Raw genomic sequence first — 19,568 nt, 5'->3', positions numbered from 1 at the left:
AAAGATGGAGACAAGTACTGGAGGACAGAGGAATGAGAATAAGTAGATCCAAGACAGAATATATGTGTACCACCACTGAGGGGGATGATAGAGAAAGTATTCAGCTTGGTGGAGAGCAAATAAGGAGAGTTGATAAGTTTAAGTATTTGGGATCTTTTGTTAACGCTGGAGGAAGTATGGAAGAAGAAGTAAAACATCGGGTGACAGGCAGGCTGGAACAACTGGAGGAGCGGCCTCGGGAGTTCTTTGTGACAAAAGAGTGCCGCTTAGGTTAAAAGGAAAATTTCACCCAAGACGGTGGTAAGAACAGCAATGCTGTATGGTACGGAAACAGCAAGCATGAGAAAAGCAGAGCAGAAAGAAGATGGATGTCCGCAGAAATGAGGAATGCTTAGGTGGATGATCTGGGGTAACCAAGAGTTGGATAGGATCAGAAATGACTACATAAGGGGGTCAACTAAGGTGGTGAAGTATCAAAGAAAGTGCAGGAGGGGAGGCTGAGATGGTATGGACACCTGTTTGAGGAGAGATGAGGACCACGCTGGGAGACATACTATGGGAGTAGAGTGCAAGGAAGAAGAAAGAGAGGGAGACCAAGAAGAGATGGAAGGACTGTGTGAGAGGAGATTTACATGAGAAGGGAATTGATGAGGCAGAAGTGCAAGATAGAAATAGATGAAACGGCTCATCCGAAACGGCGACCCCATATAAAAATGGGAAAAAGCTGGGAAGAAGAGAAAAGAAAATCAATAACTCGGTCATCTTGATACCAGTTTCCGTAAGATATAAAGCCAAATAAAGTCAAAACGGTAATGGAAATATACGTAATCTTAAAATTTAACCAAGGAAATATAAAAGTTAATTACACCTCGTCTGACTAGCTTGGAAGCGAACCAGCAGCAACTCTTAACAACCAACATCCTCAATCCTGTCACGGTAGACCATGAGCAGAAAAAAATCACTTAGGACAAACGACCGTGTTATTAAAACAAATATTTACTTTTTGCAATACCAGAAACTAACATTGTAGATTCTAAATCAATTTGAGAAATATTTAAAATGTAGTTGGTTGTCAGTTGATGCTAGTTCACTTGGAGTAGTGACTGCTTCTGGTCAGCAAACCTAGAAGCATTGGCAATATACTCCTGTCCTAGGCTTTCCACTCCTCCTTGAGCCAGCCCTTATAGTGACTTCATAGGATGAAATAGAGAATGGATATGATAATTCCATAGCCATCACTGAGGTCGCCTCCACAGTCATCAGACGAGGTGTAGAGTTAATTTAATTCTTCATGGTATTACGCTCAGTATCATAGCACTGAACACAATGAGTCCCATCGTTGTTGGGTTGTCCTGAAAAAATGTCCAGCACTATGACGAAGAATATAAATCCACAGAATATCCAAAGGTGAGGTGAGGGAGAGTAAATCACTCCTTGACGGTTGGTGTTGGACTGCATTTCCCTTCCGACCGTGACTTCGAGGTTCTTCGTAGAGTTGTTTGGCTCGGAATATTCAGAAAATTAGGTAGTTAGTAGTTATCTTTAACTCCTCTTTACTTTGGTTTGCACAACGAAGGTTGAGGTCAGTTAATTAGCACAATTTTATTTACAGTGATTTAGGAAAAATAAAGCCTCAAACATTAATTGAACAAACCAGAATTAAATTAAAACAAAACAAATTAAGGAAACAAATTCAAAAGAAATTATAAAGTAAACTACGGAGATAATTACCAATTCCAAGGAATGTTTCTCCATGTACGGTAATTCTCGATCATAAACAAAATTTCTTAATCACCCAAAATAGCCACAAACTTTACAAAATTTTATAGGAATATATATTTAAATATATATTTTATACATAAGTTTTCTGTTGATTTTATTTTCATTGGTCAGAAGTACAAATTTACAACTTTGCACTGGGAAGTGAGTTGGTCAGTAATGTTGAATGTTTATGCAAAATCCTTTTAAGTAAAATTACATATAAGCAACCTTCATAGTTGTCTTTTTGAGGTCATTTTAATTTTATTAAAGCTGCTATTCGATGCTATTTTATTAAGCTGATTATTTTTACAGGTAAAGTCCAATAGTCTGGAATATCTGATAATCCAGAAAATTTTGAAATGGCCTTTTGCCAATATAGCTAATAAACTGGCACACTTACAGATGTTTGGAATGCCAACCAAGGGTCTTTTAAATCAAAATGAATAGATAGGTTGACTACGTACTAGAATAACATTATAACATGGATTTTATATATGCAACTTACCAAGCAATTACAAAGCTTTAGTTTCACTGTCCGTTGGGAGTTAGAATTTTGAAAATTTGTGGCAGTGCTAGTATTTTAAAATAGTTTGGCTAGGCAAGCCACCCTGCCCACTAATGGGGGTAGAGAGGAACCAATACAGCAAGAAAATCAGTTGTTTCTGCCAGCTGATGACCAAAATAAGTACCTGTATATCTTTATTGTATTGTTTTTATGGTTGTTCATTATATCAGGAATGTTAGAATTATGATTTTGATTATTTAATATTTCTCTGTTGGCAAATTATATTGTAGATTTTGGGTTCTTTTGTTCTGAGGTGTTTTTGCAGTTTATTAACTTAACGCTATTATAAGACTTTGCTTTGATATTAACCCATAGGAGCTGGGGTAATAAATCAGTATGCAGCACTCTAGGTTGGCAAAACTTTGAGGTCAGCTAATTTAAAAAGAAAAGAAAAACCACATCAATGGAAAGAGGAAGATATGGAAGTGAACATGGTGTAAGAAAAGAAATTTTAAAAAGTTTTCTCTACCTTCCACAAGAAGTTGAAAATGACTATTTACAACCCCTTGTGTGCCCTCTTTTACAAGACAATCGTAAATTTTACGAAGTTATACATGATTTTTTAAATAAATAAATGTATAATATTTTGTAAAATTATAATTATAACTCACACATTATCAAAACAGATAAGAAGTAAAATTAGTAACAAATTCTGAGCATATTTGAAGTTTATATATAAATTTACTGAGAACAAATTTGAAATAACTATTTTGGATTTATACATGTTTTTTCTAATATTTCCTTGCACTTGACTTTGCAAACCATGAGTCACTCGTCGTCCACCCAAAACCTGTTATGGTTACTTGTGAGCATGTATGTCCACTAAGGGTTAAGGAAACAAGAAGTAGGGTGAGATTTCCTCAAGACAAGTAGGCAAGGATCGATCTATGCCCTTCTTGCACTCCTTCCTTCTTGCTTTTTTAGACTGTTCAGGATGAGGAAAGTGTTGGAAATTTTTGCATTGTTTTTGGGATTTGCTGTTGGCAGTCACTTGTGTACCTGCTCTGTTTCCTTCATTGGAACCGATTATTTGAAGGAGCTTTTGGTTAGTTACAAAGTGACTGACGGACTTTCAGTGAGATTTGTCGTTATATTCACTGCTGCGTCTGTTCTTGCAGCCTACTCTTCACAGAGGCTTTTGAGAGAGGAGATGATCATGAAGAAGGGATGAGTTCACATATCCACTCCTCTAATTCTTCTATCTGCCTCTTATAGGTTTTTCACTCTAGTTTACCATTATTCTTTGGATACCAGAAGACAGTGAGCTTATGACTATCCCTAATAAATCCTGAACACCAGAGAGAAGAGTCAACTTCACTGAACTGTTGAAAGGTGGATCTAATGTAAGAAATGGTCAGAAGGACTGAAAATGAAATTTTTGTTGTTGAAAAGAACATGTTCATACCATTCCCACTTCCTTTGGTCTGGGAGGTCATGTGCTAGTCTAATTAGACAAGAGGTGAAAGTGTTACCACTCATGCTGAGAGTTCAATACAGAAGGGAGAGAACAGCAGATGGAGGTACCTGAACCTAACCTCAGCAGCAACAGGGAGTTTGTAAGAAGAGGGAGACATCAGAGTCAAGAGAGGAAACTCAGTAAGGAAGAATCCATAAAAAAGTCTGCAGGATGGGAATGGCAGCATTGAGATGAGACTTGAGGGATAAAGATGAGGCTGCTCCACAACTAAATAGATTGGCTGCAAGTATTCATCATCAAGCAAAGCACTGTGCAAGATGCCTGGCTTGAGGGGAAAAATGATAATCCTAAACAAGGAGACTACCAAGGATGATGATGTTGAGTTGTGATTCTGGTAGCACAAGGGAAGGAGTCTGTTGTAACAGTAAAAGAAGATTGAAAAGAACATTAATTCTCCTTGTCTAAGAAATAAAAGTAGAAGTGAATGTAAAGACAAATAGAGCACAAGGCCACCACCATCAACAGAACGAGAACTCACTAACTAAAAGTACTTACAAAAATAATTTACTGTCACTCTGTAAAAAGAAAAATATCTGAAAATCCAAGCTTAAATTTGTTGTACAACCAAGGGGAAGCACAACAAAAGATAGAGTTAAACACAATGATGCCCTTAGTGTAAGAAATGAAAATATTAAGATAGAAAGGAGTACAAAAATAGAAATGGAGTGTATAACAACCATTACCATACTGAAAGCAAAAACTATATTCATTGTTAATATGCAATAATTAGGAATTCACTGAGAAAACTACATAAAAACAATATTTTTTCAGTAAACCATGTTCATAGTTCAGTATTACAAGTACGTATAAAGAAATGTGCAAAAGAATTCTAAATCTGAAACATTTAAAACAGGAGATGCCAAGCATGTTTCTCAAATTACTGGAAAAGTAATAAGAATCTTACATAGGGGCAAAATAAGAGAAAGGAACTAAAAAAAAATGCAATTAATAAAAGATACAATATGAATGAAAGGACAAGAACTTATACTATATACCTCAGGGGAGAAAGTGAGTGCTCACAGTGATTTCATTATAACAGTGTAATGCTGACGTAAAGGAAAAGTTGAAAAATGCAAATGCACTCTAAACTCTATAACACATCTATGATGTGGGTAAAAATCTACACATGATTTGCTTCTGAATATGTGATTTAGAAAATGTAAATTAGAAAAATATGGATGAAACAGCATGATAACTGAGAAAGAACAGTGTAGTCTCCTTAACACAACACATGTCCAATAATGTTGTAGCCACACAAGAAAAACGAATTAGTAGTTACCTTGCGATGGACTGTGAGCTGGGCATACTTAGTGAGAATTTCCTTTTTTTTAACTCTACAAATTAGTGTGGCAGGGTCTGCATCTCCCAAACAAAATTTATTATCCTAGATTATAATTTCATAATATTTTATATTTTTAATTGTGGTTTAACATATTTGACCAAGATAATTCATGCAAAAAAATATAAAGAATTTATTCTGTATGTAGTAGTTTCAAGGATGGGTGAATATAGCACATTGATTTGTATTACCTATTTATTTATTAGTAAAATCTATTATTGCAGAAGCAAGATCCAACACAGTTTATTCAATTACATGGCCGTCCCGTCAAGATTCATTTGGACCCAGCTGTTGCCTATGCAGCTGAAGCTCCAGGAAGCATGTAAGATTACAGTTTTTTTTTGGTCATTCTCCTTTGTGGTTGTCAGTGGATTTCATGCATATTTGTAAGGAAGTTCAAGTCATTGTAATGTGATATTTGTATTTCTTGAATTTTATATTAGATTCAGATGATGGTAACCAGGCTAGTGACCCTACACCTGTATGTGGTTGCTCCATCTTCTAACATAGCGGTTTTATTCAGGGTTTTACCGAGCAATTATTCAGCTGTAGGATTCCTACACACAGCAGACCAAACTTTAAATTTTCATAATGTGTAGATAACCAGTTACCGATCACTTCTGGTAAACCGGTATAACGACGTCACACCTCTCAATTGGATTTTTCACTGCTCCTGAGGAACATCAGTAGATCTGCGGACCTTCTTTGTCATCATTTGGATGGTTTTTTGGCTCTCCTGGATATTGGTGACATACAATTTTGTTGTGGTTATTGATTTTTGTCAAAATTAGCCTAGCTTATTTTGTCTAATTTGCTGCCTTTTTTGCTTGAATATGTCGGATTCAAGCACATGTGGAGTTAGGTTTTGCGCAGATGGCTGCAAAAGTAGGTAAGTTAAATGTGTATATTCTCATTCTTGATGCACTAATTTTGTTGGGGTAAGGAGTGTTCGAGGGAACTAAGATGTTCTGTATGTCAGGACTGGGGAGAAATGGAAATTGTGCATTTCACATATTGAGAAAGTGTTGCAAGATAGGAAGAGAAAGAAGCCCTTCGAATGATAATAAGGCTAGTGTAGCTTCTTCGCCTTCCCGTGTTAGCAGAGACCTCTACTACTGCTGCTTCTATTCCTGGATATCTCCCATTCTCAGTCCTCCAGTCCCTTCACTTCCTACTGCTTTGTCAGCTTCCCATCTTGCGTTTTCTGATACCATTGCCAGCCTTGAATCAAGGTTCAAGAGTAAAGTTATTTGGCCAATACTATGGTGGAGATAGGTACTACCTCCATGGAATTGTTCATGGAGAAAAGTGAGGTAAAGAGTGTCCAGTGCTGGTGTAGTGCAATCTGAAGAGATGGCTGTCCGTCCCCCCAGTTCTCCTAGACAAAAGTCACTGTCTTACTCCCCTGCCTCTGGGAGAAGACATATGGGAGGTCCGAGGGAGATTGGCGGGGCTTGCCCTTGTGCAGTCACTCCCTCTGTCGATCCTGGAATGTCATGTCAGGCATCGATTGAGCCGTTGGGAAAGCTCTTTTATTGTGCAGTTATCGTTGGATTCCAGTGGTTCATCTCCTCCAAGTTAGCATTGGTGACATAGTTCCATGGCCTCTCGCCCTCTTAAGAGGTCATCTAGAGATACGGTTTCCAGTCCCTGCCTGCCTTGTAGTCCTACTGTTTCGACTCGTGGCACAGCAGACTCAACTGATGGAGCGACAGGTGTTTGTGCTGACTAACGAGCAGTTCCCTCTAAGTTGACCTCAACAACCTTCGATTATGAGGTCCTAAAGCCTGCTTCTAACATCACTGCCGGTATCTGGTCCCAGCAGGAGGATCCTGCTTTGCCTCCATTTCGACAGCACTTCAGAGAGTTCTTGTCCTTCTTAAGGGTAAAAAAGATGCCGCTGTTGAAGAAGGAAGAACCGACTCTGTCTCCTGTGTCTGCAAAGGAGGAAGAGCAAGAGCAAAGAGCAGAAGTTAGAACAGGACTGACTCAACTTCTGACAGCATACGCTTCTTTAATGAGGTTTCTTTTGGAATTTTTTCTGGACTGTTTCTCTCATGCCACTCCTAGTTCGCCTCAATTGACCTTCCTTTTGAAGAAAAAGAAACAACCGAAAGATCGCCCTCCTAAGTTAGTTCTCTCCATTGCAGCTGGAAAGGCTCTTTGCTTTGTAGTCAAGTAGCTGTCTATTAATAGAGAAAAAGGCAAAGCGTCTTTCGCCTTCCCTCCTTCGTTGCTCATAAAGAACCGTTACTGTTTCTACGTAACTGGGGAAGCTTCTTCCTTGGGAGTATCTGCCTCCTCCCAGGGGACTTCTTGGGCCTGGTGGACTCAAATAGGAGAGCGGCATTTTCAGCTGCGAAGACGTTCTTTTCTTCATCAGAGATTGACCTAGTTTCCAGATTGCAAAATTAAATAACTAAAGCAGCCTGACATCGCTGCCTGACATCGCTCAATTAGGTAAGTGATGCCGATGTCGGTCGAATGATTCCCATTTTGTGTCCAATTTTTCTTTTCTATGATATCATAGTCAGAATGCATTGAACATCCAAAATTGGCTAATAAATGACTGAATTATACTGAATAATATGCAGTAGTATACTGTAGGCTAGGCTACTGTATTCATAAATATACGTACGACTTATGTACGTACATGATAACCCTTTAACACCGATTGGACATATTAAACGTCGATATAAATTGTCTGTTGGGTGCCGATGGGACGTATGGTACGTCGATATAAAAAAGTTTTATTTTTTAATTCGCGGAAAAATAGTTATAGGCCTACTAGGCGAAAACTTTTGAATCATGCGCCCTGGGGGATGTTGGGAGCTCATGGATCAAGGCGTTGTTTTGTTTACAATCATTATGCAGGCGCACAAGCGCAAATTTCTTTCTTAACGCAATAAAAAGTATCAGCAACACATCTCAGAAATTATTTCGTCACTTTGACAAAATTTTATCACCATTTTAAATTAGCCTTTACATGGAGTATTATATATGAAGATGTGTGCAATTTCATGTAGAATACAACTAAAAACAACTCATGGTTGTAGCTTTTATCAATTTTGAAATATTTTTATATAAATAACGATAAGTGCCAAAATTTCAACCTTTGGTCAACTTTAACTCTACCAAATGGTCAAAAAACGCAATTGTAAGCTAAAACTCTTATATTCTAGTAATATTCAATCATTTACCTTCATTTTGCAACAAATTGGACGTCTAGCACAATATTTTGATTTATGGTGAATTTATGAAAAAAATTTTTCCTTACATCCACGCGGTAACTCTTCCGTAAAAATCATAAATTTTTTTGTCCGATTGTCGTAATGTTTGCACCATTTTAAATTAGCCGTTACATAAAGTTTTATATATGGAAATGTGCGCAATTTCATGTAGAATACATGTAAAAACAACCCATGGTTGTAGCTTTTATCAGTTTTGAAATATTTTCATATAAATAACAATAAGTGCCAAAATATCAACCTTCGGTCAACTTTGACTCGACCGAAATGGTAAAAAAGCACAATTGTACGCAAAAACTCTTATATTCTAGTAATATTCAATCATTTACCTATATTCTAGTAATATTCAATCATTTACCTTTATTTTGCAACAAATTGGAAGTCTCTAGCACAATATTTTGATTTATGGTGAATTTATGAAAAAAAAATTTCCTTACGTCCGCAGCAACTTCCGAAAAAAATCAGAAATTTTTTCGTCCGATTGTCGTAATGTTTGCACCATTTTAAATTTGCCATTACGTAAAGTTTTTATGTATGAAAATGTGCGCAATTTCATGTAGAATACAACAAAAACCACCCTTGGTTGTAGCTTTTATCAGTTTTGAAATATTTTCTTATAAATAACGATAAGTGCCAAAATTTCAACCTTCGGTCAACTTTGACTCTACCGAAATGGTCGAAAATCGCAATTGTAAGCTAAAACTATTGCATTCTAGTAATATTCAATCATTTTCCTATATTTTTCAACAAATTGGAAGTCTCTAACACAATATTTTGATTTATGGTGAATTTATGAAATAAACTTTTTCCTTATGTCCGCGCAGTAACTCTTCCGAAAAAATCATAAATATTTTCGTCTGGTTGTCGTAATGATTGCACTATTTTAAATTAGCCGTTACATAAAGTTTTTATATATGAAAATGTGCGCAATTTCATATAGAATACAACTAAAAACAACCTATGGTTGTAGCTTTTATCAGTTTTGAAATATTTTCATATAAATAATGATAAATAGAAAAAATTCGTCCTTCGGTCAACTTTAACTCAACCGAAATGGTAAAAAACTGCAATTGTAAGCTACAACACTTACAGTCTAGTAATATTCAATCAATTACCTTCATTTTGCAACAAATTGGAAGTCTCTAGCACAATATTTCTATTTATGGTGAATTTTTGAAAACAAAAAGCTTTTTTTTTTACATTGTGCATTAACGAATTCAATGTCATCATTTTGTGATAATATTTTGGCTTGTGGGGTTGCCTTAGGTCCGTTTTCCAAATTTGTTATTATACCACCAAAAATGATCGTAATTTAGTGTACAATACATCGAAAAAAAAAAAATAACTCGTTAGCTTCAACTGTTTTGGTCACAGTGCGATTTGAATACAATTACAGTGGTACCTTGAGATACGAGATTAATTCGTTCCGGAACCGGGCTCGGAACTCGAAAAACTCGTAACTCAAATAAATTTTTCCCATTTAAATTAGCTGAAATGTATTTAATCCGTTCCAGACCTATGAAATATACCCCCAAACCATCGTAAATAATGAAGAAAACACACATATAAATGTAGAAATATATTACAAAAAAATTATACAGTAATATATTTTAGTAATGAATAGAATTAAAGTAAAATAAAGAAAAGAAAAAGTTAATTTAATCTAACCTTGGTGACAGTCGCGTGCGGGCGGCTAAGGGAGGCGAGTACGGAGGGGGGGAGGGCTGGACGGCTACATTAGTCCCGTACGTAAACAGGAATTTTCCTAACAGAAAATGAAAAATGAACAGTTAAAATGTTAAAACTAAAACTGTAGTTTCACTTGCGCTTTTCTTGGTAAGTTACCGAAAGAGGTTTGCTTTTGCCTCCCTTTTAGTAAAAATGTTACGGAAAATTTAGCAATGAATAACAAAGTTACGTAACACAACAAAAGTTAAGAACACGTAATCTTACCTTTCTGACAGGCGAGTGCGGCTGGCTAACGGAGTCGAGTGGCGGAGGAGGAGGAGGAGGAGGAGGGAGCAGGGAGGGGCTAGTCCCGTTACGTAAACAGCATTTTGGGTGTTCATGAAACTTACCTGTCGATATATATATAGCTGTATTTTTCCGAATCCGACGAGAAATTTAAACACTTACGACACACGCAGTGGGAGTCAGGTGGTTAGTACCCATTCCCGCCGCTGGGAGGCGGGTATCAGGAATCATTCCCATTTTCTATTCATAATTTTTCTGTCGCCGGTGCTGGAAACACCTGTTTGCAGCACCTCCGTCCAGATTTTGGAAACTTACTAGCTACTTGAGTATCCCTTTTGGTTTTTCTTTGGTATCTGAATTGGATCGGTGGCTTGGCACACGTTGACTTTGGTTTGAATTGATTTTGGTATTGAATTTTCTTTGATCAAGATGTCAGGGTCTAGTTCTACTAGCGCTAGATTTTTGTTCGATGGCTGAATGTAGAGGTAGGCTAACTGAAAGCTTCAGTTAGACCCACATTCTGTTTGTAAAGTGTGCAGGGGGAATGAATGTACGTTTGAAAGTCGTTGTAAGGAGTGTGAAAGTCTAACAGAGTCGGAATGGAAGGCGTATGAATCCTATCTTAAGAAACTTGAACGAGATAGGTTAAGGAGGTCTTCCTCCAGGAGTGTTTCAGGTAGGCAAGATTTAAATTATTCTCCTGCTAACCCTCCTTCTGTAGATTATGCTAATACACCCCTGTAGTGTTGCCTCCGGCCCCTGAGACAGTGTCGGTAGAAGGTAATACGCTATCGCTAATTCTTGAGTCGATTCGTAACTTAGAATCAAAAGTGTTAGCTCTGGAGAGCAAAAGTGAAGAAAGTGCAGTGAAAGTGCCCCTTGTGTAGTGGAGGGTGCGTCAGATCGGCCTCATTTCGCCTCTAGACCTAGACCTCTGCTTGACTCCCAGATCTCGGGGAGAGAGCATGTCGAAAGTCGAAGGAGGGTTACGAGGAACCCCACCGATCTGGCGTGCCTTCGGCAGCTTCTCACGAACATACCCAGACTGCCAAGGAGCGTGCGCGTGCACGTCTCCTCAAGGAGTGCTTTTCTTCTTCTGAAGCTTCCTCCCCGCGCAAGGGGTGGAGCTCGCATACCGCATCACGTCCGCTGAAAAGGACGGCTCGCGTTCGGGACGCTTCACGTCCAAGTTGTTCTCCGGAACTTTGCTCGTCGCCTGATAGTGAGTTTGCTGCTTTTCCTCCGCAGAAGAAGCGTAAGGATTCGTCGGAGGCGGAGTCTTCCCTAGATGTTTCTTTCGAGCGCCGAAGTCGCTCTAAAGTGCGTGAAGCGGCGGTTCCTGGGAGTAGCAAGAAGGCGTCCCCACCCCTCGCCGCTCTTCTGCTCACAGATCAGCCCCTCCCCAGAAAAGGAGGAGGCTTCACCTACAAGCAAGATTCTTCAGTCTCTTCAGCAGCAACTTCGATGTTTTTCCTTCGAGAAAGACTGCTCCACGTCGCCGTAAGGATGACAACCTTCCTGTGAAGAGGTCGAAGAGGCGAAGTTCTCTAACCCTCTCCCTCTCCTCGCTCGTCTCTCTCTCCGTTTGAGTCTCCTCTAGAGTTAGTCCTGCTCCCCAGCAACTTTCTAGAGAGGCGAGAAATTCGTTTCTCGCTCTCGTGAAGCGGTTGTTTCCGCTGATACAAACTTGGTGATAAGAAGCGAGTTTCCTTAGATGCAGAACGCGCTTCTGCGAAAGTCAAACGCTCGTTAGTGGACGCCGAAGGTGACTCGGTGCAAGTTTTTCGCGAGCGCCAGTGGACGCTCAGCGAGTGTTAGTGGCACGCTCGGACGCGCACCGGGTGGGACGATCGGCGCTGCACACCAGTAGGGGACGCTCGGCGCGCATCAGTGGGACGCTGCGGCGGAGCATCAGTGGACACCTCGGCGCGCTACCTAGTGGACACCCAGCGCGCACAAGTGGACGCCAGGTGTACAACTGTGGAGTTTGAGCGCGCTTCTGTAGGCGCCAGTAGATTGGCTTCGGACGCTAAACGCGCGCATACGGACGTCAGTTTTCCACTTCCGCAAGCACAAGCGGAGGCGGGAAACTCTTCCTGTTCGCCGTTCTTTCTCTTTTGAGAAAGCTTCGGGACTCTTCTTTACTTCCTCCGACTTCTCCAGTGTCTGAAGAGGAAGTCAGTGACGCTTTCGTCGAAGTGGACGAAGAACAGCAGTTGGCTCCAGTTTCGACGGACTACAAGGTTTTGACTCGCTTACTTCAGTCAGCCTTTGCAGACACCTTCCAACCTGAAGCTCCACGTACTCCTCCCTCTCAGTTTTCGTCTTCCAAAGCTCTAAGATCTCGGGCTTTGTGAGGATGAAGAAGTCGCTTTCTACGAAGCAAGCTTTTAGGAAGGTCCATGATTGGATGGAAAAGAGGAAAGCTTCGGGCAAGACTTCTTTCGCTTTACCACCTTCAAGACTTGGTGGCAAAGCGGGTATGTGGTATGAGACGGGAGAAAACGTCGGGGTTAAGCTTCCAGCCTCAGCTCAAGGAGACTTTGGTAGCATTGTAGACGCCACCAGAAGATCTTTTTTGTCTTCCTCGAAAGTCGCTTGGACACATAGCGAGTTAGACTTTCACCTTAAAGGCCTCTTCAGGACACTAGAGGTTTTTAAATTTTCTTGACGTGTGCCTGGGGGGGGGGTATTGGAATGCCAGGTCCAGGAAGTTCTGATTCCTCACTCTGGGGGAGCTGTCCAGTGTATTGTCTTGGCATGGACAAGGCCGTCAGGGATGGTTCTGAGGAATTGGCTGCTCATTTCAGCACGGACTGCTTAAGAAAAGAGCACTTTTTGCAATTTCACTGCAAAGTCAGTCTCACCAGCGCAAAAAGCGGACCTTCTTTTCGCAGCCTTTCTCAGAACATCTTCCCCCAGTCGTTGGTTAAGGACATAGCGGCCAGTCTCCAGGAGAAAGCAACTCAAGACCTCCTGGCTCAGTCTTCTAGGAAGTCTGCTACTGCTTCGCTTCTGGGTCCTCTGCTTCGAAGAAGTCGAAGCCCTTTCGACCCGCTTCTTCCTCGAAGCCAGCCCCTCGAGGAAGAGGCTCTTTCAGAGGCAAGACTCCCGCTCCTTCCAAGAGCAGAAGTGAGAGGGAAGTCCTTCAGACACCGGTAGGAGCCAGACTTCTACATTTCGCGGAAGCCTGGGAAGAGAGAGGTGCCGACGCTTGGTCTCTGGACATCGTCAAGAAGGGGTACAGAATTCCTTTTCTGTCGTTACCCCCGCTGTCTTCGACACCGAAAGATTTGTCTCCGTCGTATCAGGGAGAAAAACAGAAAGTGCTTCACGATCTATTAGATCAAATGATCGAGAAGCAGGCAGTGGAACAAGTCTTCGACCGGAGTTCTCCGGGGTTCTACAACCGTCTGTTCCTAGTGCCGAAGCAGTCAGGGGGGTGGCGCCCTGTTCTGGATGTCAGCAGTCTGAATCGCTTCGTGACCAAGCAGAAGTTCAAGATTGGAGACACCTCAATCCGTGCTTGCAGCTTTAAGACCGGGGGATTGGATGGTCCTCGTTAGACCTTCAGGACGCATCTTTCACGTCCCCATCCATCCCCGTTCAAGGAAATACCTGCGGTTTGTCCTGAAAGGGAAGATTTATTTTCCAATTCAGGGGGCACTCTGCTTCGGTCCTCAGCACGGCGCCGATGGTGTTCACCGTTCTGATGAAGAACGTTGCGAGGTGGCTCCATCTTGCGGATATAAGATCTCTCTCTACCTAGACGACTGGCTTATTCGAGCCTCATCGCCAGACAGGTGTCTGAAGGACCTGCACACGACTCTGTCGTTAGCGAAGTCCCTGGGACTTCTGGTGAATCTCGAGAAGTCGCATCTGACTCCTTCTCAATCCTTAGTCTATCTGGGGATTCAGATGGACTCAGTGGCTTTTCGGGCTTTTCCGTCCCAGGGGCGACAACTCCAATGCCTGGACAAAGTGTCGGCCTTTCTGGGGAAGGAAACATGCTCGGTGAGGGAATGGATGAGTCTGCTGGGGACCATTTCCTCACTGGAGAAGTTTGTTTCTCTGGGAAGGTTGCACCTCCGACCACTTCAGTTCTTCCTCTCAAGCAATTGGTCTCGCAAACAAGATCTAGAAGAGGTCTTGTGTTTGACAGAGGAAGTAAAAAAGCACCTCAATTGGTGGTTGGATCCAAAGAAGCTCGCGGAAGGTCTTTCGCTCAAGCTTCGGAACCCCGACCTAGTGTTGTTCTCCGACGCGTCCTCCACCGGTTGGGGAGCAACACTGGGAGGGAGAGAAGTGTCAGGCACCTGGAGAGGGGAACAGGTGTCCTGGCACATCAATCTAAAAGAACTCTCAGCGGTTTACCTCGCTCTGAGGTTCTTCGAGGAGGAAGTCTCCAGCAAAGTGGTGCAGATAAACTCGGACAACACCACAGCCTTGGCATACCTCAGGAAACAGGGGGGAACGCACTCTCATTCTCTGTTCGTCATCGCGAGGAATATCCTGATGTGGGCGAAGGCGCAAAACGTCACGATCCTGACAAGGTTTGTGTCAGGCGTGGAAAACGTGCGAGCGACCTTCTCAGATCGGCAAGGACACTTCTGCCGACGGAATGGACCCTTCATCAGGAAGTATGCCAGGCGCTTTGGAAGCTGTGGGGACGTCCTCACGTGGACGTTTTCGCAACTTCCCGAACAAAGAGACTTCCGCTGTATTGCTCCCCAGTTCTGGACCCGGGAGCAGTGGCAGTAGACGCCCTACTGTGGAATTGGTCGGGACTAGACGTGTACGCTTTTCCCCCATTCAAAATACTCGGGGAAGTAATGAGGAAGTTCGCTGCATCAGAAGGAGCGAGAATGACCCTCATCGCCCCCTTCTGGCCAGCGGCCGACTGGTTCACGGAGGTGATGTCCTTCCTAATAGACTTTCCGAGGACGCTGCCCCTAAGGAAAGATCTACTCAGACAGCCCCACTTCGAGAGGTACCACAAAAACCTCCCCGCTCTGAGTCTGACTGCGTTCAGACTATCAAGAAGTTGGCCAGAGCGAGGGGTTTTTCAAGGCCTGTGGCAACGGCGATTGCCAACGCAAGGAGGCCCTCCTCAGTCGCAGTTTACCAATCAAAGTGGGCTGTCTTTAGAAGTTGGTGCAGAAGGAAGGGCATTTCCTCCACCTCAACCTCTGTGAGCCAGATAGCAGATTTCCTTCTTCACCTTAGGAAAGAAGCGAAACTAGCCGTTACCCACGATTAAAGGCTACAGAAGCGTGCTTTCCTGTGGTCTTCAGACATAGAGGACTCGACTTAGCGAATGATAAAGACATTCATGATCTCATTAGATCATTTGAGACCGTGAAAGTTCTCCAGCCTAAGGTACCATCGTGGAACTTAGACGTGGTACTGAAGTTCCTCATGTCGAGTCAATTTTGACCTCGCTCCATTAACCGCGCTTAGAATCGTTACTAAGAAGACTATTTTCCTAACCGCTCTGGCGACGGCGAAGAGGGTTAGCGAAATTCAAGTCATAAGCAAGCATATTGGGTTCAAGGAACATAGTGCTGTTTGTTCCTTAAGTCCTACGTTCTTGGCAAAGAACGAGAACCCTTCCAACCAATTGGCCGAGAACGTTCGAGATCAAGGGTTGTCGGAGCTAGTGGGACCTGAAGCTGAGAGAGTCCTGTGTCCTGTCAGGGCTCTCAAGTTTTACTTGCAGAGAACCACAGCATGCAGAGGTCCTTCGGAGAACTTGTGGTGCTCTGTGAAAAAACCAGATCTTCCGATGTCGAAAAATGCACTGGCGTTCTTCTTAAGAAGTACGGTTTAAGGAAGCCCCATGAAAAGTGTGGTGAAAGTGACATGGAACTTCTGAAAGTGAAAGCCCACGAGTTGAGGGCTGTTTGCTACTTCGGTGGCGTTTCACAAAAATATGGCAATCAAAGACATTTGAGCGCCACTTATTGGCGAAGCAATTCGGTGTTCGCTTCACACTAGCCTGCGGGAGGGAGGTGAAAGCAACATACGAAAATTGTTACTCGCTAGGACCATACTCGCTGCAGACACTGTTTTGGGGGCAGGAGTAGCGCTCATCCTATCCTTTAATGGTTTAGGTGAGTTTTTAACTTGTGTTATGGTTGTGGGGTTGACCGCCTGCGGCGGATCTCACCCTTCCATTAGCTTAGTCTATGTGGATACTTTTGGTAGGCTACGCCAGGTGGTTTGGTTTTTACTTCGTTGCCCTCATTTGTATGGTCTATGGTCTAGTCACGTCGTGGTCTCGCCTGTTGACAGATCATCTGGAGTGCACCAGCTATATAGGTCTCTACCTCGCTGGCAACTCTAGTAGCAAAAGCAGACATTACGCGGCAGTAACCACGAAGTCAGCTATGCTAACAGGTAAGGATCAAGATATCAATTATCTGCATATATATGTTTTTCCTAAAATCTCTATTCTGTCTACTCCCGACCACCAAAGGTGGGATTCAGCTATATATATATCTGACAGGTAGTTTCATGAACAAAATGATATTGTAATGATACAATTAAGTTTGTTCATACTTACCTGGCAGATATATATAATCAAGTACCCACCCACCTCCCCTCAGGAGACAGTGGAAATAAAAAATTATGAATAGAAAATGGGAATGATTCCTGATACCCGCCTCCCAGCGGCGGGAATGGGTACTAACCACCTGACTCCCACTGCGTGTGTCGTAAGTGTTTAAATTTCTGTCGGATTCGGAAAAATACAGCTATATATATCTGCCAGGTAAGTATGAACAAACTTAATTGTATCATTACAATATCATTTTTTCGAACACAAAATGATAACATTAAAATGTAAACTAAAACTGCATTTCCTTATCTTTAATAAAAATTTGCACTTTCCTTAACCCAAATTTGAAAAAATACTAAATGCACTTTAAACTTAAAAACTGAACCTAAACGATACGTAAGTTTAATCAGCACTTGTTTTCTGCCTTTTAGAATCACTTTCGGCACTTTCATTTGCGCTTCTCTTTAACAAAAATTTATCCAAAGAGCTTTGCTTCTGCCTCCCTTTTAGAATGTTCCGAAAATGAGTCAAACAAGTGTCATTAAATAACGCTGAAGCACTACTAGTCGAAACTTTTTCTGGATGTTTCTGTTCAGTGAAACTCAAAAATGTTTCCCACATTGCTAACATGTCTTTAATTTGACTTGTAGGAATCACTTCCTCCGGCTCTTCCTCCCCCTCGCTACTGCTACTAATCTCTTGCAGGGCCTTCGTATGTTGCATCACCTGCAGCTCCTTCAACTCCTCAATTGAGAGTTCCTCCTCATGTTCCTCGACGAGTTCGTTGACGTCGCCCTCATCTACCTCCAGACCCATCGACTTTCCGAGGGACACAATCTCCTCCACCGTTGCTTGGGGTTCAAATCCTTCAAAGTCCCTCTCTGAAACAGCATCAGGCCATAGCTTTTTCCATGCCGAGTTCAAGGTTCGTCCCGTTACCTCTTGCCATGCCGAGTCAATGATACGTAAACATACGACGATATTGTAATGCTCTTTCCAAAACTCTCGAAGGGTAAGCTTGGTGTTCTCTGTCACCTCAAAGCATCGGCGGAACAAGTGCTTTGTGAAAAGCTTTTTAAAATTTGCAACGACCTGCTGATCCATTGGTTGCAGGATGGAAGTCGTGTTGGGTGGGAGGTAGAGGAATCTCACAAACTGGAACTCCTCGAGAATGTCATCTTGAAGACCAGGTGGGTGGGCCGGAGCATTATCCAAAATTAATAAGGCTTTCAGTGGGAGGTTATTCTTTTGAAGATATTCCTTCACAGAAGGACCGAAGACGAGGTTTACCCAATCTGTAAAGAACTGCCGCGTAACCCATGCCCTTGCATTTGTGCGCCACATTACGTGCAGTTTTTCTTTCAGAATTTTGTGTGACTTGAACGCTCGAGGATTTTCAGAAATGGTAGACTAGCAGTGGCTTTACTTTACAGTCACCACTAGCATTTGCACACAATGCAAGGGTCAGACGGTCCTTCATGGGTTTATGGCCTGGCATCTTCGTCTCCTCTTCGGTGATGTACGTCCTCCGTGGCATTTTTTTCCAAAATAGTCCCGTCTCATCGCAGTTAAAGACTTGTTGCGGGATGTAGCCTTCCTCCTCAATAAGCTCAGCGAACTCGACGATGTACCTTTCAGCTCCCTTTACATCGGCACTCGCAGCTTCGCCATGCCTCACCACCGAATGAATGCCATTTCTCTTCTTAAAATTATCGAACCACCCACGACTTGCCTTAAACGTGTCTTCTGCTCTCCCTTCTGAAGTTGATGCCTCTTCCTTCTTCAAATCTGCATAAATAACGCGAGCCTTTTCGCAAATTATACTCTCCGTCACTGTATCTCCCGCTAGTTCCTTCTCTTTCAACCATACCAAGAGCAGCTTCTCCATTTCTTCATGGACATTTGTCCTTAATTGCGACAGAATTGTAGTTCCTTTAGCTGTTTTTGCACTTTTGATGGCATCCTTTTGCTTTAGGATGGTACAAATGGTCGATGTGCTACGCTCATACACCCGGGCCAGTTCCATCACTCGTACACCACGCACATGTTTTTTATTATTTCTCGCTTTACCTCTATCGGCAGCATTCTCCTCTTCTTCTCGCCACTCTCCTTTGCATGTACTTTCTTTGGCCCCATGATGGTAGGTAAAAAAGTTCACTAATTCGTGAAAAAACAGCGAAAACACGTGTACAGCTCACAAACACAACTTAAATCTGTTGGTCACACATGCGAGTGAGCTCGTGGGATGCTCCCAGCTGATGCTGCCCGTGAACGCCAACTAGCGGTGGCGTCCCCGAACCAACTCGGATCTCGGGACACAGCTCGGGTCTCAAGGCAAAATTTGGACCGAATTCCACCTCGGGTCTCAAAGCACTCGTATCACAGGACGTTCGTATCTCGAGGTACCACTGTATATATGAAATTTTTTTTTGCGCTATCATATATCCCATTATTTATATATGATAATGATTTTTTTTTTCATTTCTGATGGTTGCATACTAAACTTTAGGCAATGACAAAAAAAGGAGCCAGAAATGAACGCTTAATCTTGAAAACTAGCGTGCTGTGATTTTTTGAAAAAAAACATTTTTTCCGCTTTGGCGCTCACTTGCGAATGCTGCCGGCATACGGGAGACGATTTTTAT

General features: G+C 42.2%; 1 protein-coding gene across 1 annotated transcript in view; it reads left to right on the top strand.

The window, feature by feature from the left end:
• Positions 1 to 19,568, top strand: part of LOC135198609 (CLK4-associating serine/arginine rich protein-like) — a 162,916-nt gene that overhangs the window by 13,915 nt on the left and 129,433 nt on the right. Inside the window, exon 3 of the mRNA XM_064226349.1 lies at positions 5,367 to 5,464. Within this exon, the coding sequence (XP_064082419.1) occupies positions 5,367 to 5,464 (98 nt within the window). The remainder of the gene's footprint in view (positions 1 to 5,366; positions 5,465 to 19,568) is intronic.

This window comes from Macrobrachium nipponense, chromosome 23 (assembly GCF_015104395.2).
Source record: "Macrobrachium nipponense isolate FS-2020 chromosome 23, ASM1510439v2, whole genome shotgun sequence".
Classification (NCBI taxonomy): domain Eukaryota; kingdom Metazoa; phylum Arthropoda; class Malacostraca; order Decapoda; family Palaemonidae; genus Macrobrachium; species Macrobrachium nipponense.
The sequence above is the reverse complement of the archived record's forward strand: the minus strand, read 5'-3'. Positions and strand labels throughout refer to the sequence as shown.